The 14345-nt window shown below is 39.4% G+C and overlaps 1 protein-coding gene across 2 annotated transcripts in view; it reads right to left on the bottom strand.

The window, feature by feature from the left end:
- Positions 1-365: 365 nt before the first annotated feature.
- The window catches only part of RDX (radixin), a 97523-nt gene continuing 83543 nt past the window's right edge, over positions 366-14345 (bottom strand). The window contains exons 15-16 of one of the 2 annotated variants that reach the window (XM_059069489.2): positions 3711-3808; positions 366-986 (exon numbers count right to left, since the gene is read on the bottom strand). In XM_059069489.2, the coding sequence (XP_058925472.1) occupies positions 3742-3808 (67 nt within the window). In that variant the 3' untranslated portion in view covers positions 366-986; positions 3711-3741. Of the gene's footprint in view, positions 987-3710; positions 3809-10253; positions 10341-14345 lie in introns of those variants that run through there. The other variant, XM_059069488.2, reaches the window with a different exon arrangement.

The raw sequence follows: 14345 nt of genomic DNA on the forward strand, positions 1-14345 counted from the left end.
CCAAGCACAATACATTCCTGAAGGATTTAAGAGTGACTATAAAATAGCTGACTCCTGTTGCAAATTGTCACCCAATCCTCTAAGCTTCAGTCCTCAGACATTCAAGCCACCTCGGAGCGTCAGGAATAGCTGCAACCTAGTGAATTAATAATGTGGCTTCATGTCCCAGCTCTGCCACCGCACCCCTCAACCTTCTTTCTCCAAACACTGGCCAGCTCCAAGCTAACACTCTGTGAAATCAGAGAAGATGAGAAACTGAGAAGGGGCAGGCAAGCCCACTGGTCAGTAGGGCAATTCCTCGAGAATGTGATATTCACTGCCTACCATCGGTGTGCAGAATCAAGCAGAAACTAAATGCTCCAGGCTGATGTTAGAATATATTTATTGCTACATTTATATACAGTTATACAAACAGCCCAGACAGGAAAGGGAGTATTGCAACGATTTCTCCAGATGCCACAGATGTGTGCCAGGAAACAGAGCTGTGTACCACTAACTTTGCTCTCAGTTCGAAGCCCAAAATAAGTCACATACATATTTTTTAAGTGGAAAGTTCTTGGAAATTCTCTCCACATATTCCTCTTTACAAGCTAGTCATGCAGAAAAAACGTGGGTTCTCAGAAACCTGTGCCTTCAGGCATCTGTTGCGGGGATGGTGCCTTGCAGACAGGATGCAGAGGATGCTGACTTAGGACTGCCGGGTGCAGTGCAGAGTTCCCACGTCCTGGCCCATCTCTCTAAGGTCTGTCCCGAGGAAAGGCAATCGAGAGGGGTGAGGAGAGAGACAGAATAGCAAGAAAGGGAAAACCAACAGTTGACTGAGGTGTGGAAAGAACCATCAACAAGAGCCCTGATTGAGGGAACATTTGTCCATCGGGTTCCAGCTGAGATTCTGGACTTTGGGGGATACAGACATTCAGAACATCAGGCATGTCTTAGTAGGACCTTTATCCTAAAGCTCGCCATGTGTGTCAGATGCCAGGGACCTGTGTGAAGACACAGAAAGTGAACAGGAAAGTTAGGCAAGAAAGAAGAAAAGTAAACTTTTAAATATTACCATGATAGTGTTGAAAAGGGCACGACCCTGATCACCTTTCAGTAACGCGTAGCCAAGACAAGAGTTTACTACTGAATTATGAAGGGGGATGGAATGCCGCCAAGGAAACACGATGACGTACAAATTGCACCAAAACAAAGGTGGTTCCACAGGCTCTACACTCTGACCTCAGCCTTGCTAGAATTATTTTTGGTCTCAAAAGGAATCTAACATGGTAGATATTGCAATGTTCAGATCCAGAATCATGATGTGGATATGAGAACATGGTATAAACATACTCCCCTTCATGTCACAGTCTTATAAGCCTTTGTGACGTGAATCACAAGAGAAGTAAGCAGCCTGTGAGGCAGATGTCCCCAAGGGATTGGTCACCTTATTTACACCATCTCTGTCTTACCCACCTCAGGCTACTTCCTCCCCAACCCCCTGACCCCAGGGTCTAGGAAAGAAGGTCATCAGATCAGGTCTAACTCAGCCTCCTAAGCTAAAATCAGCCTAGCACCTCAGAGAAATGACAAGGCCTGAAGGTTGAGAGCAAGAAGCCTGTGTGTCTGGATGCACCAGACAACCAGAAGCCTTCGGGGTTGATTCAAGATTTGGATACAGCCTGACACCCGAGGCTGTAGGGTGTTCTATCCCTGAAGAAACCAGCCAGTTCGTCCAAGGCTATCCATGTACTTCCTCGCCACCATAATCCCGTGGGCCTGCCCGATCACAAGGAAGAGGGTGACGATTCTGATGGAGAAACCCTCAGGACAGTGGGAGTAGGACCGGAAACCTGTCAAAAGTTCCTGTCTTTTTTCTTGGGTCAATAACACTACAATCAACTAAGGAGGGGCCCAGCTGTTCTTCTGAGGCTGTCAACTATGTGACTTTTCAAGCTGAAGGATGCAGCGATTGCCAACTCCCTTGATCCTTTAATAAATTCATCTTTGGACAATTCAAAACCTCTGTCATTTGATCTTAACTTTTCTGGTAAGTCATGCAGAAACTTTCTTTTCCTACTTCTGAAGGCAACAGCAGAGTCACACTTACTCAAAGGATTTGCTCTAAAAAGCAAAAACACTAAAGGGTGAAAAATCAATGAGGAAAAATTGCAAAACATCAGGCAAACTTCAGTTGGAAGGATCTTACCAATCAGCAAACAAAATAGAAAGAGTTACATAAATGCCTGCACTGGAAGAAATTATTTAAAGATGAATAGCTAATAACAGTATTGTTTGTGACAATCTATGGATCATTAAGAACATGTTTTAGCCAAGGATTTTAGCTCAAATGTCAAGAATAAGATTAACTGGATTCTATGGAGTCACAAACACCCCTTTCAAAATGAGTGAAAGCAAACAATGATGGATGTGTCACAAGGCCTTCAAGTGGATTTTGAAACAATGAAAATATTTTGGTGATGTCATGGAATGTCAGAGATTCTTGCATGACCTTAAACTCGTTTCATAGCAATCCAAAAGTCAAGGTCATTAAAAAGAATGCAATAATGCCATTTGCAGCAACATGGATGGACCTAGAGATTATCACACTAAGTGAAGTTAAGTCAGACAGAGAAAGACGAATACCATATGACATCATTTATATGAGGAATCTAAAATATGATACAAATGAACCTATCTACAAAACAGAAACAGACTCACAGACATAGAGAACAGACTTGTGGTTGCCAAGGGTGAGGGGGGTGGGCAGGGAAGTATTGGGAGTTTGGGATTAGAAAATAAAGAAATACAGAAATAAAGTCAAGGCCAAAGAAGCAAATAATTTCTAAAAGCTCCCCAGCCTAAGTGAACGTATATCACCATTTTTTCTATGTCACATGAAAAGAACCTAAAAAATAATATTGTTATAACAGTTATTCCACATCTTAAAGTGTTATCTAAAATATATTCCCATATAGCTAGAGATTGGTTTATAGAATTGTGGGAGGTTTAATCAGCAAGTTGGGGGAACTCAAATATACCATTCAAGATCTACAAGATAAACCACATGGGTGTAGTTTTATTTAGAAATGGGATGGGTCAAAAAATCAATTAAAGAACTTTGAAACAACCTCTTATCATGGTAATCACATTGATCAACGATTTTTAAATATTTCCAAGTTGAGATCAATGTATAATACTAACCTGGCTTATGAACCAATTCTGGAATTTTTCTACTTAATATATAGGTATGGCACTTCATTTTTAAGTATATCTGAACATTTTTTTAAATAAGGAAAAAAAAAAACCTTCCAGCAGCACAAAAGTGTCATATGTGTGAGCTTGCACTATAATACTCTACATCAAGGGGGGATTTTCACAAAGGTAAGGAAACAGTCTAAAGTAGCATGTCTAATCAGCTCACCAAGATTATAGGTAAAATTTCATTTTAATAAATTCTATCTGACCTCAGTGTTGATTGGCAAAGAGCCAAAGAGATGCAAACAACTGAGAAAAAATCTGGAGGGGGTGGGATTAGTTGTTGTAATGGTAGGGCTGGCTCTGGGTCAGCTCTTTTGACTGGCATTTCACTAGATGAAAGGCTCTGGGCTGTGGATTAACAGATTCAGGTTTTACGGGGTCCCACCAGCATTTTTGCAGTGGAGAGGGTATAGCAGGTCTAATGGGAATGTGGGCTAGCCCTGGTCAAGGCTGCCAGCTGTACTTACCCAGTGAGGGAGGGAGCCTTCTTCCTAACTGTTACATTTGCTTTATACTGCTTTGGCAAGAACGCATCTGGAACAATGCATACAGTTTTGGTCCCCACCTTTCAAAAGAGACATCAAAAGGTTAGAAAGCATTTAGAACACAGAAGGAAGCCAAATACTGTAGTACAGAAGCCAGAAGCACCCTTGTCACCTTGCATTATGTAGAGCCTTCTAGGTAAGCAAAATGCCAAAGTAATCTCCTTCCTAATCTTTAACCTCTAACTTTTCTTTTTCAGTCACTTTTGAATCTCCACTATTGCAATGTGGAAATAAGAATAACTTTAAATCTCCCTTTTAAAAAGATGCTAGAGTTCTAATAGTTGCAGCAGCTCTGCACAAACTAGTCAGTTTCATAAGACTACCAGATCTCAAAGCCATCAAAATCTTTTTTAAGTAGTAGAGTAATGCTAAAGATCAGATTTTTTATTTTGAGGTTCTCTCTTGATTAAAATATCTTTCAGGCACCAACCAGACTTAGGTACCAAAACACTTCGTGGTGCCTACTTTAAAATCAACACTTGCTATCTATGAATAAGCAAAGGCTCAATATACCGTACCTGCCTACTAAGACTAGGGTGAGTAAGACAAACACACAATCAAAACCACCTCCCCTGCAGCCATGTTAGCATTGCAGCGGCTAAAGAGATAAATTTCAGCCCTACTTTCTCTGTTCTACCAATGAAGCTTATACACGTGTTAGTTTTCTGACTGGGGAGAATATTGTTTACAGTATTTTCTATGCTTGAGAGTTAAGCAATTGGAAACGGTAATCTCTATCTTATAAATGGATTATATATCAAAAGGGCATCTGTGGTGGGCAGTTTCCTACGGAAACCATGTTATAGGTGATTAATTTGGTTTCCAAGCAGTTTAATGCATAAGGAAAAACTGAGTCTTGCAGCAAAATACAGCAGAACCCTCACATTTTGATAAAGGAACACAGAAACAATGAAACAAAGCAGTTTTATAATTTTTCCTTAATAGTGAACTTTGATGTTAAATGGGCAGAATGAATTAGAAGGTGATTAAGTAGTACTTGAATTTAAGAACACTTTAAAAGAATTTTAAGTATTTTCAAGGCCTTTGAAAGTTAGCAGAGCTGACACTTTATTGTACCAAATATCATTTTAAAATGTATTGCTGTATCTTTTACCCTAGTAACCAGCACTATTTTCATCATTCTTAACCATAATTGAGGTAGATTTGCAGTACCCATAAAGGAACAAAAGGGGAGAGAGAAGAAAAAGGAAGGAAAAGAGAATGATTGGCATGAGTATACTGAAAAAAATTTGGAGGAGCAAGAGAAAGGAGGATGGGGGAGTAAAGTGAATAAATATTAAGGTACAAGAGAGAAAATAAAGTTAAATGAGGGGTTACAGTGATAACAGAGTAAACTACATGCATACAGTTGCCTAAATGAAAGGTGGCAGAGACATCATCAGAAATGTTGAAAGTTTGCCACCAGGTGGCGCCATGAAATTAAAATACCTCTAGAAAACAGCAACCCTTGTTGGAGGGGCGGTGAGTGGAAGATACATACAAATCAGAGGGGCAGGATATTCACAATACAGGTGACTCAGTGTTCGTGGAGTGCCAAACCACAGGTTAGGACATACATCATATCAAGTTATCCCAGGAACGAAACTTGGTTTAATATTAGAAATATCTATTAATTCAATATATTAACACACACAAAAGCACACACACATATAATCACAATATACACAGAATTTGCATTTGATAAACTTTAAACACCCTTTTTATTTTTAAAAAAACTCTTAGAAAACAGGTGTGTATATATATATATATATATATATATATATATATATAAAAGATAAAAGGAGGTTTCATTAACCTGATAAAGGTCATCTACCAAAACAGCAAACATATGTCATGGCACATGTTCTTAAATCAAAAATGAGGTGCATTTATGTTCAACATTGTACTGAAAGCTTTAGTCAAATCAACTCAGTAAGATAAGGAAAAGAAGTAAGCTATATGGATTGAGAAGACAGACTAAGAGCTGTATTATTTGTAGAAGATGACTATTTATGTAGAAAGCCCAAAAGGCTTCACAAATTATGAGAAAAAATAAGAATTGAGCAAGGTTCTTGAATATAAGGTCAGCAAACAAAAATCAACTTCATTTTTATATACCAGCCACAAATAGTTTTAAAATTAACTACTAAAAAGATAGTAAAAAATAAGATGCTTAATAATAAATCTAACAAAAGAAGTAGATGATCTAAATGGAAAAATTTAAACTTTACTGAGAAGTATTAAGGAAGACATAACTAAATGAAGAGATATTACATATTCATGACTAGGATACTTAAATATTGTACAGATATAATTTTTTTCCAAATTATTAATACATTTCTATCAAAACAAGGTGGAGAAACTTTTAAAGAAAACAAACAAAAAAAGTCACTTCAAAGAGGAGACATGAAAGTCCCATAAATTTAAGAAAAATTCTGAACTATATTAGTAATCAAGACAATGCAAACTAAAAGCACATTTTAAACCTATCAAATTGGCAGAAAGTTTAAAAAGTTAGTGATATCAGGTGTGCTGAAGTCAGTGTGGGCATATCCTTCCTCTGGAAAACAAGTTGATGGTTACATAGAAAAGTTGAAATGCCCCTGTAACTGAACAATTCCCCTCTCTAGGTAGAGATACTGCTGCTCACACTACTAGGAAATATGTTCAAGATTTCAGGCTATATTGTTTGTAAAATAAAAAATACTAGAAACAATCCAAGTGTCCATTATCAGGGGAGTGGATAAATTACAGTTCATTCAAAAAAGAGACACCCTTACAGCAGTGAAAATGAATGAACCACAGCTATATTCATCAAAATGGATGTGTATGTGCACATGTATGTAATCCAAGTAGGTAAAGTTCATAGGCATGCAAAAGAAGACATTATATTGTAGATAAAAACAGTTAAAATCAAAGAAAAGGGAGACATGATAGAGGAGGAATACAGAATGCCAAAGTTACTGGCAATGTAGTATTTTAAAAACTGATGCATGAGTACTTATTACATATATATTTACATGTATAATACTACATAAGAATATATACTATATATAATAACAGATTTCTTTATATTTCTCCTAGGCACTGTTGTAAAACAATCTCTAGTTTGTAAATGTTTAAAACTTTCAGAAATTGATGGAGGAAAAATACTACAATAGACAGGGAAGTTATAAAATTTGTTCCAATTATCTTTGGTCTTTGAACCATTAGAATTTTGAAGGTCTCAAATCGTCTAGGTAGAGAAGTTAATAGCTACTCTAAGGACACTGAGTAAAAGAAGCAACTGTGGGGGCTTCCCTGGTGGCGCAGTGGTTGAGAGTCCGCCTGCCGATGCAGGGGACGCGGGTTCGTGCCCCAGTCTGGGAAGATCCCACATGCCATGGAGCGGCTGGGCCCGTGAGCCATGGCCGCTGAGCCTGCGCGTCTGGAGCCTGTGCTCCACAGCGGGAGAGGCCACAGCAGTGAGAGGCCCGTGTACCGCAACAACAACAAAAAAGCAACTGTGTTATTCCCACCGTGTCTGACACCCTCATCTCTAAATAAGTGATTCTCAAAGTGTGGTCCCAGAACAGCAGCCTTAGCCTCACCTGTTAAAAATCCAAGTTCCTAGGCACCATGTAGACTTACTGAATCAGAAACTTCAGGAGGAGCCCTGCAATCTGCATTTTAACAAAGTCTGCAGGTGATAATGATGTATGCTAGTTTGAGAACCACTGCTAGAAGTTTCTCAAATGTGTAGGGAAATCTCGTCATTACTACAAAACAAGACCCCTCTACCATGAAATAAACAATCTAGACAGCTGAGAAAGCCACACCACTGGCCCTTGGAAGAACGTAACTGTTTTTAAAATCCTTTAATTCAGAGGTCAGCAAACTACGGCTCATGGAACAAATCCAGCTCCCCATCTTTTTCTGAATTTTAATGAAATACTCCATCACGTTTAGTTCTGAAAACTAGTTTAGCAATCTCCTCCACAGGCATTTCCTCAGGTGTTTCACTTCAACTGTGAGTCTATCTCAAGGCTGCACTGTGACTTACTTCTCAGGCCTCAAGCTGTGGCCACCTTCCTCCCTGGCTCTTTCCCAGGCTGAAACTCTCCAGGCAATCTGATCCTCAACCTCTTGATTTTTTTCTAGACCAAGTTCAGTTCTTATCACTGAAGTCCTGCTCACCACATTTCTGAAATATTTTATATAACATCTATTAACTAGCTCAAACAGCCTATTTCTATACATAGCCATCTTCACTTCAAAAATTGCATTTTTTTCCTAGATTTCTAAGATCCCTTGAGCACAGACCCTTCATTTGATTTCAAGGGCTTTAACACTCAATAAAAAGAAAAGGATGCTTCCTCACCCCCACGGGTGTAAATCATATATTTCAACTTCAAACCTTTAAGCTATACTCACCTTTCCTTGAAAATGGGAGCACTACACTCTTCACAGGTTGGCGTTACTAGCCCACACCAAACAGTGGAATAAGTCTGGTCCCCTATTTCATGGGGTTTGATCTCCAGGTCACTGTTACTCTGTATTCAACATAATATTTAGAGCATTCTTCTTTGGCCTCTAAACTAATGAACATTCACTTTAAGTTATGCAGACAAGAAAATCCTCTGAAGGGCACCGTCATGTAAACATGTCTCAATTGGAAAGTTGGCATTTTGTAGTTTAAAAAAAAGGGTGGGGGAAGATTTCAATGCAAAGAAACCCAAACCCAAATGCAGACTCTGCCACCATGGTGGCCTTTGGGCAGGTTACTGAACTCTAAAATGGGATAGTGCACCTGCCTCCAAGGACACCTGCAGCATTTATGATATCTTCGTACAGATTAGGAAAGTGTGTCCCTTCCTCCAGGCACAGGTGTGGTCCCAAGGTGCACGCTTGTTTGGTACACACTAAATTTGTATGTCTGTCCCTCCACTTCTGCCACTATGCTTGTGTGAGCTTCTTGAGATCTGGCTCCTTTCCAACTTCATCGCACAAACAACTCTCCCCTGGGCTCACTTAGCTCTGGACATACTGCCCGCCTTCCTGTTCCTTGAACCAGTAAGCCCTTTCTTGCCTCAAGGTCTTTGCATATGCTGTTCTCTCTACCTGGAATGCTTTAAAGCGAATCTTGTAAATTGGTGTCTAGTGGGTCACTTCCAGAGAGCAGATATATTGTTTGGCTTGCAAAACATTTTCTAAAATTTTTTAAATAGCTGACGTGTAAAATTGGAGAGATTTCACATAAAGTTACATTTCTACTTAAATATTTAAAGCATTATTCTTTGGATGCTTTTTTTAAAAAGCTGTTTGCTGGCTTATCTTGGAAAATCAAAGTAGCACTACTTTGAGGAGCTGCCGCCCTCTTTAGACAGGGCGGGAAGAGTCCCCCACCAGGCAGACTGTGCTCATTTGATCCTTCAGGGCATTTATTTGCATTTGCCATCTTGATTTAAATTTAAAAAGCTAGGCTTCTTTTTTTTCAGGTGGCAACTTATATGCCAGTTCCTCACAGAGACTTTTTCTGACCTTCCTATCCCCGGTTATCATCCCTATTTTCCCCAACTCAGTCCCTTGTGTCTTTCACAGCATTGATACAAATTTGCTGCTTTTATAGGTCAAAGATGGTTGAATATTATGATTCAATCTAATACGATTCACAACTTTTAAATTATTCTGCATGTGTTTCATGACTTACCATAGAAAGTAAGTCCATTAATAAGGATCTAGTCTTCTTCACTATTATATCCTCAATGATTAGCAGGTACACAGTACCTGGAAGGTGCTAGGCACTAAAATATTTGGATGAATAAATGCAAGGATTCCTCCTACCAAAAGTTCCTTAGTAGCTCCAGAACATACACAAAACCCATTTTTACCTATCCTGAGGTACCTAGAAGTAGCCCAAGTTATAAGTGGACTTTCCTAACCCACAGCCCAAGGCAGTCCTACTATCTCCTGCTCAACTCAAGAGCTGGTTTTAGGCCCAGACTTCATCAGCCTCTGCTTACATAGCTGACACCCCTGATTCAGGCACTGGAAATTACTCCTAAGGTATGATTTTTTTCCTGGAACCCTTGTGCAAACCAGCATTGAGATCACCATTGGACATCCACTGAGATGTTCCCTCAGCCCTAATGGGAAGCTGGGGGAAAATTGTACGTGTTCCTGAGATAACTGCTGACAACTGCAATAACCTCTACATCCTTGGAGATGTTAGAAAGGGGTCTGTTGTTCCCCAGATCTTTGTTTGTATTGATATCTCTTGTCAACTTGTCTGTCACACTATATCTTAACTCTTCGTTTCTTCCTCTAGACTATAAATGTTTTTAAAAATTATTTATGAATCCTCAGGACCTAACTTCAAGTACTTAACAAGTGCTCAGTGAATGAAATTATTTGAATGGATTAAATCATTCAAATGCCACATAATGCACCCCTAAAAGGTAAACATGCATACAGATTTTCACTTACTAGGTACAATCTCATGGACTGGAGCAGGGCTGTGGGGTGGGGTTCACGCCAGTGTCAGCTTCAGACATCTGGAGTTGACGGAGGACACTACAAGAAAGAGCATTTTCCTGTTCTGTGTTTGTGGAAAACACTTCCCAGAAGATACTGTACAGTTAAGCTAAGCGAGAAACTAGTCTAACTCCAAAGAAATTGCTCTCTTCAATGATTTTCTTACTGCCAAAGCCAGTGTACATTGAAACATTGTAACAGACCTGTTTCCTATGGCGTTGGTGGTTACCCAGGATGTTTAACTCTGCCCTGTTGTGTTTCTGCAGCTTTCTCCTGAACGTACTCCTCTTGCTTTGGCCAGCCCTTAAATGTTGGTGCTCACCAGGGCTCTGTACTAGCTGTTCTTTCCTTACACTTTCTCCTTGAGAACTCTTATGACATTCCATCAGCATTCCAAATTTAAAATTGTCCAAAAAAAGTATCACAGGCACATCCACACCTGCTTCCCCTCCTGATTCTCCAGTGTTTCATAGCACCACCTTCTGAATCTCAAAGTTTATACCTTCTCAATACAAACAGGTAGTTCCAGCACACTCCAAGTCTTTTTGTGCCTGAATCCCACTATCTGGATAGCCCTCCTATCTTTGCCCCTCATGCCCTCCTGCCATTAAGAATAACTCATTCTTAAAGGCTTGGCTTAGGAATCATCTCCTCCAGGAAGCCTTCCACCAAGATTAGATGCCTTCCTCTGAGCTCCCAGAATTCACCCACCTCATTCATTTAACAAAAAATATTGAGCTCTATCAGGCACCAGGCATTGCTCGAGGCACTGAGCACATTTCATTGCACAAAACAGCAAAATCCCTACCCTCATGAAGCTTACATTCCAGTGGGAGAAGACAGATAATAAACAATACAAATAGGTAAAAAAATATTAAAATATATAAAAATATAAAATACATATTAAAATATTAAACATATATATAGTGTGTGGATAGTAAGTGCTATAAAGAAAAATAATTAAGAGACATGGGTAGGGAATACTGGGGAAAGTATAATTTTAAATAGGGTAGTAAGGGAAGGCCACACTGAGGTGACATTTAAGCAAAATCCTGGAAGTGACAAGGAAGTGCATCATAAAAATACCTGGGGAGAAAAGGCATTCCAGGCTGAGGTAACAGGAGCACTGGCTAGTTTAGAGAATAACAAGGAAGCCAGTTGACCTCAATTCAGTGAGAAAAGCAGAAATCAGCAGATGAGGTCTGAGAGTGACAAGGAATCAGATGATCTTGGGCTCTGAATGACCATTGAGAAGGATATACCTTTTACTGAGATGGAAAAGGTCTGGAGAATTTTTGAGCATGACAGGCTATGACTTACCTTTTTAAGGCTACTGTCTTCATGACTGTAGAATATCAAGAGAGGAATCCAGAAAACCCATCAGAAGGCTCTAGCAATAATACAAGCAATCCTGGTGTGTGGAACAGGGTGATGGCTGTGGAGGATGTATGAAATGGTTATTTTTTGAATATATTATATATTTTGAATGTTGGGCCAACAGATTTGTGGTTGGATCAGGGGTGGGTTATGAGAGAAAAAGAAGAATCACATTACAGTCAAGGTTTGGGCCAGATCCACTGAAAGGAGGGAAGAAGAAGAGGAAGACTGAGACAGGAGCAAGTGGGCAGTGGGTGGGAGAAGACCTCGAGTTTGGTTTGACATAGCAAGTTTGAGATGCTTATTAGATATCAAAGTGGACATGTTAGGTAGATAGTTGGATATACACATCTGGAGTTCAAGGTAGAGGGTTTTGGCTGGAGATTTGAGTTTTTAGCATACAGATGGTATCTCAAGCAACAACACTGGAGGAGGTCACTAAGTGAACCAAGTGTAGATGGGTTAGACCTGGGCCTTGGCACACTCCAACATTAACAGGTTGAGGAGGGAACATTACTTACTCATACACACACATTATTTACTTTGTCTACTGGGAGTAGACCATGAACTCTTTACTGCTCAGGACAAACCATGTCTATTTTAACTCTACATACTTAGCACAGGGCCTGGCACACACTCAATAAACATATGCTGAGCAATACCGTCTAAGGAGAATCACAAATAAAATCCTTAAAATGCAAGAAGACATAAAAATTGGAATCCAAAGGACTGGAGTATAAATACTAATACCCACAATACTGACAGATGAACAAAAATATTACGAAAAACAAAATGACAGAAGTTAATAAACACCTTTAATATGCCAAGCTGTAAACAAACTATTCCATGTATATTATTACAGTCAATGCTCATAAAATCAATAGTAACTCCCATTTAACAGATGAGGAAACTGAGGTTCAAAATGGCTGAGTGGCTTCCTAATGTCACACATCTAGAAAGTGGCCAGGCCACAATTCAAACCCAGATGCAATTAACTTTAAATCATGCTGCTTCACATCTATTCCAAACACTCTAAATGCCAGTCAGACTGCCTGTGTATCTAATGTGCCGATAAAACCTGGATCTAAGTATCTACTGTAAAAAACAAAAACAATGGCTGAAAAAGCAAGAGAATCTGGGAAAGGATCCCTGAGCCCTTAGAATGGGGATAACCATGGACTATGAAGTCTGTAATTTGACTTGACAATTTCTGACTATGCCTGAAAACCTATGCAGAAACAGCAGGGATCAGAACTCAGTAGCATTAGGAAGCTGAAAGAGCAACAGAGAGCAACAGAGATGGTGAACACTATAGACTGAGGACCTAGACTTTATGAGCCTCTCCGGTACATCAGCCTAGAATTTATTGTGAATCTCAGGGAACAGGGGAAGAGAGGGAGACTGCAAACCACTAAGATCAGTGTTTCTTCTAGCTGATTAACATGAAATATCATTAGCACTTTGAAACTAATTAGGCTGTACCCCCCAAAATATTTGATACCCAAGAAAATCACTTAAGAACCAAAAGTACATAGGTACAAGAGCAATATCTGATCTGGAAAGTGAGGTGTGAAATCAAAGGACATTTTCTTAAAGTCAGAAAGAAAGATCACATAATAGGATGAATTAAGTTGACCTACCTCCTTAAAAATCAAAGAAAACTTTGATATTCTTTGAAATAATTTTCCTGTTGCTTGGTCGTGGTCGAGTGTTTTGCAATGATCTGAACTTGTCATTTTCCATTTTAATAAAGTAAGCAAATGAAAACTCTACACTGAGGAAATGGTGGCACTCAAAGGAAATTAAAAACCAAAGTACCTTCAGAAAGGTACTGATTTCCTTCTTTTTTAAAAAATAGCATTTTCTGACTATAAAATTTGAAGAAGTCAGAGAATTTTTATATACTGGCAGATCTTTTACACTTGAGCCCTCAAAAGTGAAACATTAAGGCCATTAGAGCTATGTACACGGGCCTCTCTCTCACTGTTGTGGCCTCTCCCGTTGCGGAGCACAGGCTCCGGACGCGCAGGCTCAGCGGCCATGGGTCACGGGCCCAGCCGCTCCGCGGCATGTGGGATCTTCCCGGACTGGGGCACGAACCCGTGTCCCCTGCACATCGTCAGGCGGACTCTCAACCACTGCACCACCAGGGAAACCCAGCTATGTCACCTTTTAAACCTGAAATACAGAAATCCAATTTATGAAAAGGAAAAGTGCCTACTTTTCTTATAAAGGTGCTTCAATAAGCACATACTACTATTTAAATTTTTTTAATGTAAAAAGTGCACCTACATCATTTAAGTAAAAAATTCCTAACACAATATCTTAAACAGGATAAAACAAAAGCAGTGTTTGTACAACAATACATGGTAGTATTGTATATAAAGCAAAGTAAAAATATAAATGTTCATCAGAAGTTAAGGGGATCCACATAATTAAATACTGTGGTATTTTTGTACTTCTATGTAACGATATCCAAAATACACCATTCAGTGCAAGAAGCACAACACTGTGTATACAGAATGTTATACCTTATGTAAACAACAAAAAGTATACAACATATGCATGCTTCTACATGTACAGGTAATTTCCAGGAGGCACAAGTTGAAAAAAATAGTTACCTTTGGGGAGAGCTGCAGGGCTAGAGGACAAAGCAAGGAGGCTTAC

The sequence above is a fragment of the Kogia breviceps genome, chromosome 7 (assembly GCF_026419965.1).
Source record: "Kogia breviceps isolate mKogBre1 chromosome 7, mKogBre1 haplotype 1, whole genome shotgun sequence".
Taxonomy (NCBI): domain Eukaryota; kingdom Metazoa; phylum Chordata; class Mammalia; order Artiodactyla; family Physeteridae; genus Kogia; species Kogia breviceps.